This window comes from Coregonus lavaretus (assembly GCF_964263955.1).
Source record: "Coregonus lavaretus genome assembly, contig: HAP1_SCAFFOLD_573, whole genome shotgun sequence".
Classification (NCBI taxonomy): Eukaryota; Metazoa; Chordata; class Actinopteri; order Salmoniformes; family Salmonidae; genus Coregonus; species Coregonus lavaretus.
In genome coordinates this window covers 168,562-188,606 of record NW_028162982.1, presented here as the reverse complement: position 1 = coordinate 188,606, position 20,045 = coordinate 168,562, and the positions used below count along the sequence as shown (strand labels likewise).

The 20,045-nt window shown below is 42.8% G+C and overlaps 1 protein-coding gene across 3 annotated transcripts in view; it reads left to right on the top strand.

The window, feature by feature from the left end:
* Positions 1-18,280, top strand: part of LOC311118627 (uncharacterized protein) — a 31,016-nt gene extending 12,736 nt beyond the window's left edge. The window contains exons 1-3 of one of the 3 annotated variants that reach the window (XM_084193417.1): positions 5,858-6,065; positions 7,256-7,714; positions 14,861-18,280. In XM_084193417.1, the coding sequence (XP_084049543.1) occupies positions 5,900-6,065; positions 7,256-7,714; positions 14,861-16,215 (1,980 nt within the window). In that variant the 5' untranslated portion in view covers positions 5,858-5,899 and the 3' untranslated portion in view covers positions 16,216-18,280. Of the gene's footprint in view, positions 1-5,857; positions 6,066-7,255; positions 7,715-14,860 lie in introns of those variants that run through there. The other 2 variants (XM_084193416.1, XM_084193415.1) reach the window with 2 other exon arrangements.
* The last annotated feature ends 1,765 nt before the right edge of the window (positions 18,281-20,045 follow it).

The following is a 20,045-nucleotide window of genomic DNA, read 5'->3' as shown; positions in this document are numbered from 1 at the left end:
GTTCCTTCAACAAAAAACAAAAAAAGTCAGTCCGCTACCTATAGTAAAGCCCCCTTTACTGGCTCAAATAACCGACCAATCAGCCTATTACCAACCCTTAGTAAACTTCTGAAAAAAATTGTGTTTGACCAGATAAAATGCTATTTTACAGTAAACAAATTGACAACAGACTTTCAGCACGCTTATAGAGAAGGACATTCAACAGGCACAGCACTTACACAAATGACTGATGATTGGCTGAGAGAAATTGATGATAAAAAGATTTTGGGAGCGGTTTTGTTAGACGTCAGTGCGGCTTTTGACATTATCGATCATAGTCTGCTGCTGGAAAAACGTATATGTTATGGCTTTACACCACCTGCTATAATGTGGATAAAGAGTTACCTGTCTAACAGAACACAGAGGGTGTTCTTTAATGGAAGCCTCTCCAACATCATCCAGGTAGAATCAGGAATTCCCCAGGGCAGCTGTCTAGGCCCCTTCCTTTTTTTCAGTCTTTACTAATGACATGCCACTGGCTTTAGTGTCTATATATGCGGATGACTCAACACCATACATGTCAGCTACTACAGAGACTGAAATGACTGCAACACTTAACAAAAAAACAGATACAAATACACCTAATGGAACAGCGGGACTGTGAAGCAACACAAACATAGACACATGCATACACATGGACTTTGTAATGTAGATTTGTGGTAGTGGTGGAGTAGGGGCCTGAGAGCACACAGTGTGTTGTGAGGTCTGTGAATGTATTGTAATGTTTTTAAAATTCTATAAACTGTCTTAATTTTGCTGGACCCCAGGAAGAGTAGCTGCTGCCTTGGGGATCCATAATAAATACAAATCCCTGCCTCCAACCTTCCCACTGTTTCAAGCATTTGCCTGTCTCCCAATCTCATTTCATTACCGTCAGAATAAAGTGACAAACCACCTAAAAAAAAAATGTATTCAATGTCATCGAATTTTGAGTGTACATTTAATGTTCAAAGCATCCTGAATGCAGCTAATTGTCCACCCTGGTCATAGGCCTAAGCCATGTCAAAATATGTAGAATTGCAGGAAATTAGCTTTAAAACAGTAAATTCTTCCTGGGGGACGACCCCCAGTCCCCTGTATAGGGATTGTGCCAGTGGCAGTGGCGATTTTAGCATGTAACTCTGGGTGGGGCTAACTCCCCCCAATTTTTTTAGATGCATGACAGCAAAGCCACTACACAACACAACACTAAACAATACATTAATAGCACTATAACGGTGACAAACGGTGCCAGACATTTTCTGGCCAATGGCATGTGAATGTTTATCCTTTTAAACTTGTAAAAGAGACCCTTAAACCCAGACTTGGAACACACACCCACTCCACTGAATAGCAGGCTAGTGATTGCTTTGCAGTGCTTGCAGTTAGCCACTGATTCCTTCCAAACCACTCATTGTTGAATTTGCTCCTCTGTCCTCCACTCGTTACCTGTATTAATGGCACCTGTTTGAACTTGTTGTCAGTATAAAAGACACCTGTCCACAGCCTTAAACAGTCACACTCCAAACTCCACTATGGCCAAGACCAAAGAGCTGTCAAAGGACACCAGAAACAAAATTGTAGACCTGCACCAGGCTGGGAAGACTGAATCTGCAATAGGTAAGCAGCTTGGTTTGAAGAAATCAACTGTGGGAGCAATTATTAGGAAATGGAAGACATACAAGACCACTGATAATCTCCCTCGATCTGGGGCTCCACGCAAGATTTCACCCCGTGGGGTCAAAATGATCACAAGAACGGTGAGCAAAAATCCCAGAACCACACGGGGGGACCTAGTGAATGACCTGCAGAGAGCTGGGACCAAAGTAACAAAGCCTACCATCAGTAACACACTACGCCGCCAGGGACTCAAATCCTGCAGTGCCAGACGTGTCCCCCTGCTTAAGCCAGTACATGCCCAGGCCCGTCTGAAGTTTGCTAGAGTGCATTTGGATGATCCAGAAGAGGATTGGGAGAATGTCATATGGTCAGATGAAACCAGGTTGGTAAAAACTCAACTCGTCGTGTTTGGAGGACAAAGAATGCTGAGTTGCATCCAAAGAACACCATACCTACTGTGAAGCATGGGGGTGGAAACATCATGCTTTGGGGCTGTTTTTCTGCAAAGGGACCAGGACGACTGATCCGTGTAAAGGAAAGAATGAATGGGGCCATGTATCGTGAGATTTTGAGTGAAAACCTCCTTCCATCAGCAAGGACATTGAAGATGAAACGTGGCTGGGTCTTTCAACATGACAATGATCCCAAACACACCGCCCGGGCAACGAAGGAGTGGCTTTGTAAGAAGCATTTCAAGGACCTGGAGTGGCCTAGCCAGTCTCCAGATCTCAACCCCATAGAAAATCTTTGGAGGGAGTTGAAAGTCCGTGTTGCCCAGCGACAGCCCCAAAACATCACTGCTCTAGAGGAGATCTGCATGGAGGAATGGGCCAAAATAACAGCAACAGTGTGTGAAAACCTTGTGAAGACTTACAGAAAACGTTTGACCAGTGTCATTGCCAACAAAGGGTATATAACAAAGTATTGAGAAACTTTTGTTATTGACCAAATACTTATTTTCCACCATAATTTGCAAATAAATTCATAACAAATCCTACAATGTGATTTTCTGGAAAAAAAATTCTCATTTTGTCTGTCATAGTTGACGTGTACCTATGATGAAAATTACAGGCCTCTCTCATCTTTTTAAGTGGGAGAACTTGCACAATTGGTGGCTGACTAAATACTTTTTTTCCCCACTGTATATTGCGATTCGATGCTGTGATTTGATGTTCCAAACATATTGCTCACCATATGTCTGCTGCAGAGAGACAAGAGAGAGCTTGAGAAAACAAGTTTTGATCAGCCATGGAAATGGAAGAAATATCACACAGTAAAAAGGCCTCTCTCATTACTTATTTCTGGCTTTCATTATTGCCGTGTTGCCATGCCAAGCTAGAATTTGTACATTCTATTGTCAGAAATGTGTAGAAGTGTAGAAAAAGAGGTCTATGAAGAGGGGTAGCGTTCTTTAAGATTCAGATTAGGCATAGATGCTTGTAATGTCCAACTGGTTTAGTCATGATGGTAACACTGACATAATAACATCATGACAGCCCTCCAAGTCAACACCTACGGTACCTCCTGTACACAGCAGGAGGTTAGTGGCACCTTAATTTGGGAGGACTGGCTCGTGGTAACGGCTAGAGCGGAACTAGTGGAATGGTATCAAATAAATTAAACACGTGGTTTCCATGTGTTTTATGCCATTCCATATGCTCCGTTCCAGCCATTATTATAAGCCGTCCTCCCCTCAGCAGACTCCACTGCTCCTATACATTACAATAACGGGGGGAGGTTAGCATTTCTGGAAGGTATGATATTTGTGCGGCTTTAACTTTCTCACTCATCATTATTCACGATTCATTCAGGAGTATACGTAATCATGATAGCATCCACATGAATCTGTAAGTGTTTAGAAACATTCTATTCTTCTTTACAATAAAAGATAGGAATATGGGACCAAATACTAAACTTTTGACTACTTTAATACACATGTAAGTGAATATGTCCCAATACTTTCGGTCCCCTAAAATGGGGGGAATATGTATAAAAAGGGCTGTAATTTCTAAATGGTTCACCCAATACTTTTTGGACATATTATTGGGACAAATTAATGTACATGTGTATTAAAGTAGTCAAAAGCTACTTAACCCACTACCCTGGCGTTTCAAGCGCCATGCTCTACCAATTGAGCTACAGAGGAATCATGTAGTAACCAAAAATTGTTAAACAAATCAAAATGTATTTTATATTTGAGATTCTTCAAAGTAGCCACCATTTGCCTTGATAACAGCTTTGCACACGCTTGGCATTCTCTTAACCAGCTTTAATCTGGAATGCTTTTCAAACAGTCTTGAAGAGCTTCTGCTAAATGATGTAAATGTAAACGTAAGGATTTCCCACATATGGACGGCTCGTATTAATGTCTGGAATGGAGTCAATGGAATGGCATCTACCACATCAAGTGGTTTCCATGTGGATGATACCACTCAATTGACTCCATTCCAGACATTATTATGAGCCGTCCTCCCCTAAGCAGCCTCCACTGGTATGTAGTACCCTTATTGGTCATAGTATGGATATAATTAATATGCTAAAAGTTCCCTGATGTTGTTCTATATTAGCCAAAATACGAAGTATACAAGCAGTGGACACTGTTTCTGTACTTTTTGGGCCCATAATGCAATTCTTCCAGAAATGGGCGTGGCTTCACAATGTTTTCAGATTTGAAGAAAATGGCGGAAAATATGCAGCCGAAGTCCGACGAGAGAAGATACAAATTCATTGCTTGAACAAATTATGACAAATGTTGAGCAATGTAATAAAGTAATTACTTTAAGAATAAGTTACGTTGGCTGACAATTTGTTAGCTACGCTATCCTTACGAACCACATAGCATATCATTACAGCGGTATGTGTACCGGTATGTTATCTACCTACCTACCGTTAGTTGGCTACTAATACATAAAACTTGCGAGTATATTAACTATATGCTAATTTACTAACTACCCAAAGTTTATTGACTTGATTATTCCTGTCATTTTTAGGGTGTGTTCGTAAATTTAATCTGGAGTGCCAGAGCGAATTCTTGATGCTCTGGCCGAGGGCGGCAGGTAGCTTTGTGGGTAAGAGCGTTGTGCCAGTAACGGCTGGCATTCTCTTGACTGGTTCTATTCCCCGAGCCGACTAGGTGAAAAATCTGTCGATGTGCCCTTAAGCAAGGCACTTAACCCTAATTGCTCATGTAAGTCGCTCTGGATAACGTTGGCTAGCTACTTCCAGACACAAATGAGAGAACACCTCACTCTGACCATTTCACTCGCCCTAGCAGAGCTGGTTAGGCTGTTTTCATGTTATCCAGAGCGTTGGTGAATGTAAATGCTAATGGCAAAAAATTGAATTAGGCTTTTTTGCCGACTTTGAACATTTTCAATCGGAAGGGGAACCTGAACTTGCACATATGGACTCACACAGGAGAGAAACAACATGGCTGCTCAGTCTGTGGTAAAAGATTCACTCAGAAGACTCATCTGCTGAAGCATGTGGATAATATCCACAAAGAGAGGAAAGAAGAAAGAACATCTTCAGTCAGGAGATGGGAATAACAAGGCAGGATGTGGACAACACTCTTAGGAAAGGAGAGCAACTCCAGACCATTCATACTGTGGGTCTCAGATAAATAGATCTCTGATGGATTTAATGTCGTAAAACATTGCATGTAAATAAAGTTTGATGTGATTTGAATTATTAGGTAATGATCAAACAGTACAGAGTATTGTAGGAAATTCACAGGTCTGCTGTTCAAATTCTGTTTAATTTTTCCCTTGATTTGAACAGGAATATCTGGTCATTTGATTTTGGTCAGGCTGATGTAATTGATACATTAAATGAAAAACAAAATCCAGAAAAGGTCTCCTTGTATTTGTCCAAGAGTATTTCTCATAAATTCTGACCGAATGCTGCTCATTCATGATGTTGATTTAATCTTGTATAGAGTAATGATAAACAGTTGACTCCTGATGAATAATTGATTCTCCCAGATCATCCTATAGTAATGATAACCACTGTTTATCTACATGTAGTCATCGTTTTCCTTTCCTACTGGTCTGTAGGCAGCCTTGCACAGTAAACTCCCATCCAGCTGGCGGCGCTGTTGGGGTTCGTCACCAACTACTAGAACAAAGGATGTCCTTAGATTCCTTCACTAGAAGTAATATTGGTAACGAGTTAAAATAATATATAATCCGTTCCTTGTGTGGCGTAAGGAAAGAAATACTGACTAAGCTAAATAGGCTACCCAACTCTAATTTGACTGAAAATGTCTAAACTACAGTTGTTGCGTGTGTTTTTAAATGAGCGTTTAACGGTGGCTGCTGTGGAGATTTTCGGGGCAGTTGAGAAAACGGTAGTGGAGTACCAGGAGGAGAATGATCAGCTACGGAGAATGCTGCGTTTGACTCCGGAGATACAACTATGTCGAATAGGTTCGTATGTAGAGACTGATAGCTAGCTATAGTTCCACTTTATTGATGAACTGTTAACTGATCACCACTTCATCCATTTTTAAGAAGTTGTTTTTAAACTTACCGTGCATGGATAAAACATTGTCCTAAAAACAGGAAGTGATTGTAATATATAATTCAAAAATGTATAAATTAAAATATTTAGTATAGTTTTATCTAAAAAGGATAACTTTTTTAATGTTTCACTATTTTTTATGAAATTCACTGAGGAGGATGGTCTTCCCCTTGCTCTGAGGAGCCTCCGCTGATATTCGGCTCTATTTACTCTGATTCGAAAATGCTAATTAGCATCAAAGTAGACATAATACAAAACTACAAATCCCTGCAAGCGCCTGCACGTCATCTCTTACTGACACCTTTGCGATCAGGTATTTTGTCCACAGAATTGTCCATTTAAAGAAATGTAAACAATTTATTCATTACTACATTTAGATAACATTAGATAGTTCATCCAGAGATTCTTTCCTTTGCCTCGATTCGGCAGTCTCGTCCAGATCATCATGGCGTTTGTAGTTCTTTATGATAGCCACATTAGGAGCTAATTAGCATTTCATTTTTTGGGGATGAATAGAAGTGAATATATTGATAAAAGTCACCTTGTCCTAGAGAGATTTACACAGTTATCAAAACGTCACGCCAGGGTAAGCGTACATGAAACACAGTCCTTATTTTAAGTCATTGTAAAATCCCTTATGGGAAAAATCATTTCCCTGTTTGACCGTTAGGTTTTGTGGGTATTATGACTCACACTGTTGTAATTTGGTATTTTATTAGGATTCCCATTAGCTGTTGCAAAAGCAGCAGCTACTCTTCCTGGGGTCCACACAAAACATGAAACATGACATAATACAGAACATTAATAGACAAGAACAGCTCAAGGACAGAAATACATAAATGTTTAAAAAAAGCACACGTAGCCTACATATCAATACATACACACAACATATCTAAGTCAAATAGGGGAGAGGCGTTGTGCCGTGAGGTGTTGCTTTATCAGTTTTATTTAAACCAGGTTTGCTGTTTATTTGAGCTGTATGAGATGGAACAGAGTTCCATGCAACAATGGCTCTATATAATACTGGACGCTTTCTGGAATTAGTTCTGGATTTGGGGACTGTGGTAACCTCTGCTCCCCCTCTCCTTCCCTCCAGACTCCCTGCAGCTCTCTCTCTCTGTCTCTGAAGAGGAGGTTCCCCCTGAGCAGCAGCACTGTGAGCAGGAGTGGAGCCCCAGTCTGGGGCAGGAGGACCCAGTGCCCATTCAGATTAAAGAGGAACAGGAGGAACTCAGGACCAGTCAGGAGGAAGAGCAGCTTCAAGGGCTGGAGGCTAATATCATAGAGTTCATATTCACTCCTCCTTGTGTGAAAAGTGAATGTGATCTGGAGGACCCGCTTCAAGAAGCCATACTAGCTGAATACCCAACTCTCAGTCGACTGAAAATGTCTAAACTACAGTTGTTTCGAGAGTTTTTAAATGAGCGTTTAACGGCGTTTGCTGCTGTGGAGATTTCCGGGGCATTTGCGAAAACAGTAGCGGTGTACCAGGAGGAGAATGATCGACTACGGAGACTGCTGCGGATCTCACCGGAGATAAAACTATGTAGAATAGGTTTGTATGTAGATCTTCTGATATCTTCATACAGTTCTACTCAATTAATATGTTTTTATTTACTTTTACTGTACATGGATAAAGACGTGTCTGTGTCACGAAAACCAGGAAGTTATTTGAATGTATGAAAATAGGTTCTAGAATTTACTGACTTAAGAAACAGGAAAAAAAAGAAACCGATTCAAATTTCTTTATTGGCTTTCGGTCATTCAACCTTCATCAGAGCAAATCTCTACAAACAGTGGGACAGATAAGGCCACTAACGCTGCGTTTATTCAGACCAATTCTGTTAGGTTTTTTTTTACTAATTGGTCTTTTGACCAATCACATCAGAATATTTTTTTGTGCTGATCTGATTGGTCAAATGACCAATGAATGGGAAAAAGATCAGACTTGGGCAGCCTTAGCAAGCCAGAGATAATTACACACACCTGTTGTAATCTAAAGTAAACCAAAGGGCCACTAGATGTCATATCAGAGAGAACAGTACATATAGATGTAATTCTACTAGAACAAGACACATGTACAAATAAAAAATGAGGGGTTTGTATAAGGAACCTATACTCTCCAACAGAGAGCAATACAAACTATCAGACTAAAATGAAAGGTCAACACATATATAACACTACAGTGCATTCGGAAAGTATTCAGACCGCTTGACTTATTCCACATTTTGTTACGTTACAGCCTTATTCTAAAATTGATTAAATCGTTTTTTTCCTCATCAATCTACACACAATACCCCATAATGACAAAGCAAAAACTGTTTAGATATTTTTACAAATGTATGTAAAACTGAAATATTACATTTGCTTAAGTATTCAGACCCTTTGCTCAGTACTTTGTTGAAGCACCTTTGGCAGCGATTACAGCCTCAAGTCTTCTTGGGTATGACAATACAAGCTTGGCACACCTGTATTTGGGGAGTTTCTCCCATTCTTCTCTGCAGATCCTCTCAAGGTCTGTCAGGTTGGGTGGGGAGCGTCGTTGCACAGCTATTTTCTGGTCTCTCCAGAGATGTTAGATTGGGTTCAAGTCTGGGCTCTGGTTGGGCCACTCAAGGACATTGAGACTTTTCCCGAAGCCATTCCTGCGTTGTCTTGGCTGTGTGCTTAGGGTCGTTGTCCTGTTGGAAGGTGAATCTTCGCCCCAGTCTGAGGTCCTGAGTGCTCTGGAGGAGGTTTTCATCAAGGATCTCTCTGTACTTCAAATAAAATGTAATTGGTTACATACACATATTTAGCAGATGTTATTGCGGGTGTAGCGAAATGCTTGTGTTCCTAGCTCCAACAGTGCAGTAGTATCTAACAATTCACAACAATACACAAATCTAAAAAGTAAAATAATGGAATTAAGAAATATATAAATATTAGGACGAGCAATGTCGGAGTGACATTGACTAAAATACAGTAGAATGCTGTACAGTGAGGGAAAAAAGTATTTGATTCCCTGCTGATTTTGTACGTTTGCCCACTGACAAAGACATGATCAGTCTATAATTTTAATGGTAGGTTTATTTGAACAGTGAGAGACAGAATAACACCAACAAAAATTCAGAAAAACACATTTCAATTTTTATAAATTGATTTGCATTTTAATGAGGGAAATAAGTATTTGACCCCTCTGCAAAACATTACTTAGTACTTGGTGGCAAAACCCTTGTTGGCAATCACAGAGGTCAGACGTTTCTTGTAGTTGGCCACCAGGTTTGCACACATCTCAGAAGGGATTTTGTCCCACTTCTCTTTGCAGATCTTCTCCAAGTCATTAAGGTTTCGAGGCTGACGTTTGGCAACTCGAACCTTCAGCTCCCTCCACAGATTTTCTATGGGATTAAGGTCTGGAAACTGGCTAGGCCACTCCAGGACCTTAATGTGCTTCTTCTTGAGCCACTCCTTTGTTGCCTTGGCCGTGTGTTTTGGGTCATTGTCATGCTGGAATACCCATCCACGACCCATTTTCAATGCCCTGGCTGAGGGAAGGAGGTTTCTCACCCAAGATTTGACGGTACATGGCCCCGTCCATCGTCCCTTTGATGCGGTGAAGTTGTCCTGTCCCCTTAGCAGAAAAACACCCCCAAAGCATAATGTTTCCACCTCCATGTTTGACGGTGGGGATGGTGTTCTTGGGGTCATAGGTAGCATTCCTCCTCCTCCAAACACGGCGAGTTGAGTTGATGCCAAAGAGCTCGATTTTGGTCTCATCTGACCACAACCCTTTCACCCAGTTTTCCTCTGAATCATTCAGATGTTCATTGGCAAACTTCAGACTGTCCTATATATGTGCTTTCTTGAGCAGGGGGACCTTGCGGGCGCTGCAGGATTTCAGTCCTTGACGGCGTAGTGTGTTACCAATTGTTTTCTTGGTGACTATGGTCCCAGCTGCCTTGAGATCATTGACAAGATCCTCCCGTGTAGTTCTGGGCTGATTCCTCACCGTTCTCATGATCATTGCAACTCCACGAGGTGAGATCTTGCATGGAGCCCCAGATTGACAGTTATTTTGTGTTTCTTCCATTTGCGAATAATCGCACCAACTATAATAATAATAATAATATGCCATTTAGCAGACGCTTTTATCCAAAGCGACTTACAGTCATGCGTGCATACATTTTTTTTGTGTATGGGTGGTCCCGGGGATCGAACCCACTACCTTGGCGTTACAAGCGCCGTGCTCTACCAGCTGAGCTACAGAGGACCACAGAGGACCAACTGTTGTCACCTTCTCACCAAGCTGCTTGGCGATGGTCTTGTAGCCCATTCCAGCCTTGTGTAGGTCTACAATCTTGTCCCTGACATCCTTGGAGAGCTCTTTGGTCTTGGCCATGGTGGAGAGTTTGGAATCTGATTGATTGATTGCTTCTGTGGACAGGTGTCTTTTATACAGGTAACAAGCTGAGATTAGGAGCACTCCCTTTAAGAGTGTGCTCCTAATCTCAGCTCGTTACCTGTATAAAAGACACCTGGGAGCCAGAAATCTTTCTGATTGAGATGGGGTCAAGTACTTATTTCCCTCATTAAAATGCAAATCAATTTATAACATTTTTGACATGCGTTTTTCAGGATTTTGTTGTTGTTATTCTCTCTCACTGTTCAAATAAACCTACCATTAAAATTATAGACTGATCATTTCTTTGTCAGTGGGCAAACATACAAAATCAGCAGGGGATCAAATATATAGGGCAGCAGCCTCTAAGGTGCAGGGTTGAGTAACCGGGTGGTAGCCGGCTAGTGATGGATATTTAAAAGTCTATTGGCCTTGAGATAGAAGATGTTTTTCTGTCTTTCGGTCCCAGCTTTGATGCACCTGTAGTGACCTGGCCTTCTGGATGATAGCGGGGTGAACAGGCTGTGGCTAGGGTGGTTGATTTCTTTGATATTTGTGGCCTTGCTGTGACATTGGGTGCTGCCGGTGTCCTGGAGGCCAAGCAGTGTGCCCCCGGTGATACGTTGTACAGACCGCTCAACCCTCTAGAGAGCCCTGCGGTTGTGGGCAGTGCAGTTGCCGTACCAGACGGTGAAACAGCCTGTCAGGATGCTCTCAATTGTGCATTTGTAAAAGTTTCTGAGGGTCTTAGGGGCCAAGCCGAAATTCTTCAGCTTCCTGAGGTTGAAGAGGCGCTATTGCGCCTTCTTCACCACACTGTCTGTGTGGGTGGACCATTTCAGATTGTCAGTGATGTGTACGTCGAGGAACTTGAAACTTTCCACCTTCTCCACTGCGGCCTCGTTGATATGGATAGGGGCGTGCTCTCTCTGCTGTTTCCTGAAATCCACGATCAGCTCCTTTGTTGACGTTGAGGGAGAGGTTGTTTTCCTGCCACCACTCCGCCAGGGCCTTCACCTCCTCCCTGTAGGCAGTCTCGTAATTTTTGTTAATCAGGCCTACTACTGTTACAGTGGGGGGAGAAAAGTATTTAGTCAGCCTGAACTTGTTATCAGTATAAAAGACACCTGTCCACAACCTCAAACAGTCACACTCCAAACTCCACTATGGCCAAGACCAAAGAGCTGTCAAAGAACACCAGAAACAAAATTGTAGACCTGCACCAGGCTGGGAAGACTGAATCTGCAATAGGTAAGCAGCTTGATTTGAATAAATCAACTGTGGGAGCAATTATTAGGAAATGGAGGACATACAAGACCACTGATAATCTCCCTCAATCTGGGGCTCCACGCAAGATCTCACCCCGTGGGGTCAAAATGATCACAAGAACGGTGAGCAAAAATCCCAGAACCACACAGGGGGACCTAGTGAATGACCTGCAGAGAGCTGGGACCAAAGTAACAAAGCCTACCATCAGTAACACACTACGCCGCCAGGGACTCAAATCCTGCAGTGCCAGACATGTCCCCCTGCTTAAGCCAGTACATGTCCAGGCCCGTCTGAAGTTTGCTAGAGTGCATTTGGATGATCCATAAGAGGATTGGGAGAATGTCATATGGTCAGATGAAACCAAAATAGAACTTTTTGGTAAAAACTCAACTCGTCGTGTTTGGAGGACAAAGAATGCTGAGTTGCATCCAAAGAACACCATACCTACTGTGAAGCATGGGGGTGGAAACATCTGCTTTTCTGCAAAGGGACCAGGACGACTGATCCGTGTAAAGGAAAGAATGAATGGGGCCATGTATCGTGAGATTTTGAGTGAAAACCTCCTTCCATCAGCAAGGGCATTGAAGATGAAACGTGGCTGGGTCTTTCAGCATGACAATGATCCCAAACACACCGCCCGGGCAACGAAGGAGTGGCTTCGTAAGAAGCATTTCAAGGTCCTGGAGTGGCCTAGCCAGTCTACAGATCTCAACCCCATAGAAAATCTTTGGAGGGAGTTGAAAGTCCGTGTTGCCCAGCGACAGCCCCAAAACATCACTGCTCTAGAGGAGATCTGCATGGAGCAATGTGCCAAAATACCAGCAACAGTGTGTGAAAACCTTGTGAAGACTTACAGAAAACGTTTGACCTGTGTCATTGCCAACAAAGGGTATATAAAAAAGTGTTGAGAAACTTTTGTTATTGACCAAATACTTATTTTCCACCATAATTTACAAATAAATTCATAAAAAATCCTACAATGTGATTTTCTGGATTTTTTTTCCTCATTTTGTCTGTCATAGTTGACGTGTACCTATGATGAAAATTACAGGCCTCTCTCATCTTTTTAAGTGGGAGAACTTGCACAATTGGTGGCTGACTAAATACTTTTTTTCCCCACTGTATGTCGTCTGTAAACTTGATGATTGAGTTGGAGGCCTAAAGTATGTATCCAGCAGAGTTGTCTCCTCCTCTTGGTGCCACTTCCACCTAGAATTGAAGAGAAGACACACTGAGAGCACCGGACAAAGTGACAAGCAACAAGATCATTTTCGTCCTTGCTACATCTCTGTTTCAAGCATCTGGATGTCTGGCCCACGTACATGTTGTCACAAACACAGCCTAGGATGAAAATCACATGTCATGTGACCACGCCTTTAACACTATATTTTCTCCAGACCAAGGGTGTCGGAACTCTGAGGTTTTTATTCAGGGACCTCACGATACGATAAATCCTAATTTAGTGTTAACGGCTGTAGGGTATCAAGGCTGCAGAGGTAACCTCTGGATCAGAGGTACAGTGGCTTGCGAAAGTATTCACCGCCCTTGGCATTTTTCCTATTTTGTTTCCTTAGAACCTGGAATTAAAATGGATTATGTGGGGGTTTGTATCATTTGATTTACACAGCATGCCTGCTAATTATTATTATAGAGCGTGCATAACTATTCACCCCCCCAAAGTCAATCCTTTGTAGAGCCACTTTTTGCAGCAATTACAGCTACAAGTCTCTTGGGGTATGTCTCTATAAGCTTGGCACATCTAGCCACTGGGATTTTTGCCCATTCTTCAAGGCAAAACTGCTCCAGCTCCTGGATTTGTGCCAGTTCTGTGGAGTGTACTGCTTAAAGTGGTCCTGTGGACAGATACTCCAATCTCCGTTGTGGAGCTTTGCAGCTCCTTCAGGGTTATCTTTGGTCTCTTTGTTGCCTCTCTGATTAATGCCCTCCTTGCCTGGTCTGTGAGTTTTGGTGGGCGGCCCTCTCTTGGCAGGTTTGTTGTGGTGCCATATTCTTTCCATTTAAAAAAAATGTATTTAATGGTGCTCCGTGGGATGTTCAAAGTTTCGGATATTGTTTTTTTAACCCAACCCAGATCTGTACTTCTCCACAACTTTGTTCCTGACCTGTTTGGAGAGCTCCTTGGTCTTCATGGTACCGCTTGCTTGGTGGTGCCCCTTGCTTAGTGGTGTTGCAGACTCTGGGGCCTTTCAGAACAGGTGTATATATACTGAGATCATGTGACACCTAGATTGCACACAGGTGGACTTTATTTAACTAATTATTTGACTTCTGAAGGTAATTGGTTGCACCAGATCTTATTTAGGGGCTTCATAGCAAAGGAAGTGAATACATATGCACGCACCACTTTTCCGTTATTTATTGTTTCGAATTTTTTGAAAAAAGTTATTTTTTTCATTTTACTTCACCAATTTGGACTATTTTGTGTATGTCCATTACATGAAATCCAAATAAAAATCCATTTAAATTACAGGTTGTAATGCAACAAAATAGGAAAACGTCAAGGGTGATTAATACTTTTGCAAGGCCTCTGTTTTAAGGCTGTATAGCTAGGTAACCTCTGGATCAAGGCTGTATAGCTAGGTAACCTCTGGATCAAGGCTGTATAGCTAGGTAACCCCTGGATCAAGGCTGTATAGCTAGGTAACCTCTGGATCAAGGCTGTATAGCTAGGTAACCTCTGGATCAAGGCTGTATAGCTAGGTAACCTCTGGATCAAGGCTGTTTAGCTAGGTAACCTCTGGTTCAAGGCTATATAGCTAGGTAACCTCTGGTTCAAGGCTGTATAGCTAGGTAACCTCTGGATCAAGGCTGTGTAGCTAGGTAACCTCTGGATCAAGGCTGTATAGCTAGGTAACCTCTGGATCAAGGCTGTATAGCTAGGTAACCTCTGGATCAAGGCTGTATAGCTAGGTAACCTGGATCAAGGCTGTATAGCTAGGTAACCTCTGGATCAAGGCTGTATAGCTAGGTAACCTCTGGATCAAGGCTGTATAGCTAGGTAACCTCTGCTCCTCCTCTCCTTCCCTCCAGACTCCCTGCAGCTCTCTGTCTCTGAAGAGGAGGTTCCCCCTGAGCAGCAGCACTGTGAGCAGGAGTGGAGCCCCAGTCTGGGGCAGGAGGACCCAGAGCCCACACAGATTAAAGAGGAACAGGAGGAACTCAGGATCAGTCAGGAGGAAGAGCAGCTTCAAGGGCTGGAGGCTGATATCATAGAGTTCAAATTTATACCTTCCTGTGTGAAAAGTGAATGTGATCAGGAGGACCCACTTCGGTCCTTGACTCTTCCCCAAACCCAGACTGTGGAGAACAGAGAGAGTGACTCTAAACCAGTGGATCTCAAACCTTTTGGCACTGTGACCCACCTAAAGTGTCTCTACATTCCCTGTGACACTCCAGATAATCAGAACAATGCCTCCAGCCACCGCTCAGCCATAAGCAGCGACCTAGTAGGACTTGACAGCAGCCCAACATTGGATCGAAACCCACCAATGGGTGAACACAGTTTCAAACCCAGCACCAAGTCTAGAAATACTCACTGCTGCTGTGACTGTGGTGAAACGTTTGCCCTGAAAGATGACCTGCAGAGGCATGTGACTCTCACCAAGAAGAGACTCGGTGAATGCCACTTCTGCAAAAAACTCTACAACTCCACCTGTAAACTGAAGGCCCACGTCAGACTCTGTCAAGGTGGGAAACCCTGCACCTGCCCTGTTTGTGGAAAGACCTTCAAACACAAAGGAGTTCTGTCCAAGCACATGAGGGTTCACACAGGAGAGAAACCATTTTGCTGTGGTGACTGTGGGAAAAGCTTCAATCGGAAGGTGAGCCTAACTGAACATAAACTGACTCACACAGGAGAGAAACCATTTAGCTGTGGTGACTGTGGGAAAAGCTTCAATCGGAAGGGGCACCTAACCCTGCACAAACTGACTCACACAGGAGAGAAACCATTTAGCTGTGTTGACTGCGGGAAAAGCTTCAATCGGAAGGGGCACCTAACCATGCACAAACTGACTCACACAGGAGAGAAACCATTTAGCTGTGGTGACTGCGGGAAAAGCTTCAATCGGAAGGGGCACCTAACCCTGCACAAACTGACTCATACAGGAGAGAAACCATTTAGCTGTGGTGACTGCGGGAAAAGCTTCAATCGGAAGGGGCACCTAACCATGCACAAACTGACTCACACAGGAGAGAAACCATTTAGCTGTGGTGACTGCGGGAAAAGCTTCAATCAGAAGGGGGACCTAAGGAGGCACAAACTGATTCACACAGGAGAGAAACAACATGGCTGCTCAGTCTGTGGTAAAAGATTCACTCAGAAGACTAATCTGTTGAGGCATGTGGATAAAGTCCACAAAGGAAGGAAACAGGACAGAAACTGAAAGAGGAAAGAACATTAGGACAAAGAGATTGTCTGTCAGGTAAGTGAATATAAAGGCAGGATGTGGACAAATCTCTTAGGAAGCAACATTGATATGGCCCTCATCAAATATGCAGACGACATGGCTCTGGTTGCTTGCCTGGAGGACAAGTCCATCTCAAGCTACTCCCAGTCCATTTACTGCCTCTTGACGTGGTTTGACAATATCTTAGGAGCTCAGTCGGGGTCTCAACTTACTATTGAAAGTAAGAATAGTAGAATACACCAGGTGCAATTTAGACATTTGGTTGTGAGTCAGCAGTTTTTTTTCTGATGTCAGTCACTGACAGTCAATCAATTAGCGATGTCAGCTAACAATTTTTAGATTGGAAGTTAGTCTAGCCAGCTATGTAAACTTAGTAGTAATCATGGCCGAATACCGACCGGGCAGGAGACGTTCCCAGGGGCCCTGACCTCTAGGGGCCCTGACCTCTAGGGGCCCTGACCTTTAGGGGGCCCTGACCTCTAGGGGGCCCTGACCTCTAGGGGGCTCTGACCTCTAGGGGCCCTGACCTCTAGGGGGCTCTGACCTCTAGGGGCCCTGACCTCTACGGGCCCTGACCTCCAGGGGGCCCCCATTGATTTTGTTAGTCATTCTCACTCAGATATAATATTAACATGGAATAAGTCATTACAAAATGTGTAGAATTGCAGGAAATTAACTTTAAAACATAATTTACATTTCTCTTCACCATCGGGGGGCTAGAGCCGGTCCTGGATTTACTTTTGTAAAACACATTCATTTCGTTTACTTAGTAGTAATCATGGCCGAATACCGACCGATAAGTGCGTTTTGTTTAGGTGCAAACTCTGTTTTAAGTGAACTACAGTGTTTTTCCAGCCCCAATTCAATAATTTTCTTTATAATATCTCTTGATAACTGCTTTCTCTGGTTTAGTGTATGCTGTCACATCAGTCCCAAGCCGTAGCAGCTGTCAGGAGTCACTGATCTTACAATGTGTTTTCTGGATTTTTATTAAGTGTTCATCCTATATCACCACCCTGTTACTTATTATTGTTACCAAGTTAATCCATCCACTTGACAGGTGTGGCATATCAAGAAGCTGATTAAACAGCATGTGCCAAGTGGGCTGGCCTATACCCACCCAGGCCCACCCATCACTGCACCCCTGCCCAGTCATGTGAAAATCCATAGATTTTATTTAAATTGACTTGATTTCGTATGTGTTATGGCTTTACACCCCCTGCTATATTGTGGATAAATAGTTACCTGTCTAACGGAACACAGAGGGTGTTCTTTAATGGAAGCCTCTCCAACATAATCCAGGTAGAATCAGGAATTCCCCAGGGCAGCTGTCTAGGCCCCTTACTTTTTTCAATCTTTACTAACGACATGCCGCTGGCTTTGAATAAAGAGGGACTTTTTTGTGTGGAATTTGCTCAGAACAGGGCAGCACGGCTGGCACTTGGATGTACACAGAGAGCTAATATTAATAATATGTATGTCAATCTCTCCTGGCTCAAAGTGGAGGAGAGATTGACTTCATCACTCCTTGTATTTATGAGAGGTATTGACATGTTGAATGCACCAAGCTATCTGTTTGAACTACTGGCGCACAGCTCGGACACCCATGCATACCCCACAAGACATGCCACCAGAGGTCTCTTCACAGTCCCCGAGACCAGAACAGACTATAGGAGGCGCACAGTACTATATAGAGCCAAGACTACATGGAATTGTATTCCACATCAAGTAACTGATGCAAGCAGTAGAATTCGATTTTTTTTAAATGATACAAATACACCTTATGGAACAGCGGGGACTGTGAAGCAACACAAACATAGGCACACGCACATTTTGTAGATTCGTGGTAGTGGGGGAGTAAGGCCCTTAGAACACAGTGTGTTGTGAGGTCTGTGAATGTATTGTAATGTTTTTAAAATTGTATGAATTGCCTTAATTTTGCTGGACCCCAGGAAGAGTAGCTGCTGCCTTGGGGATCCATAATAAATACAAATCCCTGCCTCCCAACCTTCCCACTGTTTCAAGCATTTGCCTGTCTCCCTATCTAATGTCCTTACTGTCTGAATAAAGTGTCAAACAACCTAACAAAAATAGGTTTAACAAAGTCGTCGAATTTTGAGTGTTCATTTAATGTTCAAAGCATCCTGAATGCAGCTAATTGTCCACCCTGGTCATAGGCCTAAGCCATGTCAAAATATGTAGAATAGCAGGAAATGAGCTTTAAAACAGTAAACTCTTCCTGGGGGAGGAGCCCAGTCCCCTGGGGGAGGAGCCCAGTCCCCTGTATAGGGATTGTGCCAGGGGCTATGGTGATTTTAGCATGTAAGTCTTGGTGGGGCTAACTCCCCCATTGTTTTTTAAATGTATTCCAGCAAAGCCACAACACTAAACAAAACATGAATTGCACTATAACGGTGACAAACGGTGCCCACAAACTGTTAGGGCCAACATGAAGCTGTCCCAACTCAAGAGCTTTCTTTTCAGCACCATGGAGTGAATCCTTACCACTGCTACACCTGGCTATCAGCGGGGGCCTTGTCTGGCAGCGAAACAGTTCATTCAGCCTCATTTACTGCCTTAAAAAAAAAACATAGCTGATATGGCTGACTTGCTTAAACAAATGTGGTTTCTACTGACAATTGAGATGTACAAACTATGTTCAGCACTTTTGAAATGTACAGCGACAGAATGTACACCAAGTCAGAACCGTAGGAAAAATAAAGGGGTCATATAAGCAGACAATGAAAGCTATTACAATATTTGATAATTACATTTCTCTAAAACAGGCTATAGGCTACATGTGCACCACCAAGTCAGAACAGTAGGCTAAGTTATGAGGGGGAAAAGGGACCAAATGATTAGGGTGAGGCACATGGGCTACTAATAGCTTAATACACAACATACACTTAGTATTACTTTCTTAGCTACAGTATACATATCTCCCTGGCATATTACATCATTAATGCAGCAGCATACAATACATTTTTGGACTCACCTTCTTGGGCTGTGCTCACTTGAACAGGAAGGTGGCACGGCGGTCCTTGTGGGTAAATTTTGACATCAAAGTCTGGCATTCTCTGGATTTATGGTGCTTTCAAGACAACTGTGAACTCTGGAAAAAATAAAAAAGTTGAATCATGACGTCAGTGATCTTCAAGTAAGAGCTCTAGAAAGAGGCCAGAGTTCTTGACTTGGAATTCCGAGTTGGATAACTGTTCAAAACGTATTTTCCCAGTCGGAGCTCGTTTTTTTCAGAGTTCCCAGTTGTCTTGAACTCACTGAAATCTGACATTTCCCAGTTCCGAGTTTCCAGTTGTTTTGAACGCGGCAGAAGTCATGCTGGATTGACAACATGGCCAATGTATTCAATGTTTTCTGGCCAATGGCATGTGAATGTTTATCCTTTTAAACTTGTAAAAGAGACCCTTAAACCCAGACTTGGACCACACACCCACTCCACTGAATAGCAGGCTAGTGATTGCTTTGCAGTGCTTGCAGTTAGCCACTGATTCCTTCCAAACCACTCATTGTTGAATTTGCGATTTCCAACTTGTTGTGTAATGTTTATGTCCAATGGCCGATGTGCACCGATACGTTTTATCTATAACTCTTCTTCATATGACAAGGATTGAAAAGGATTTGCCAGCAGATTGTCGACATGATTCATGATGATGACTGCTTGTCTAGCTTGCTAACTAAGATTTTGAAAGTATGATGTTGACATGATCAGTACAATCAAAGCTACGGTAGATATAACGTGATTTTACATAATTGTATCTGTGGCCAATGACCTTGAGCCTTCTTGT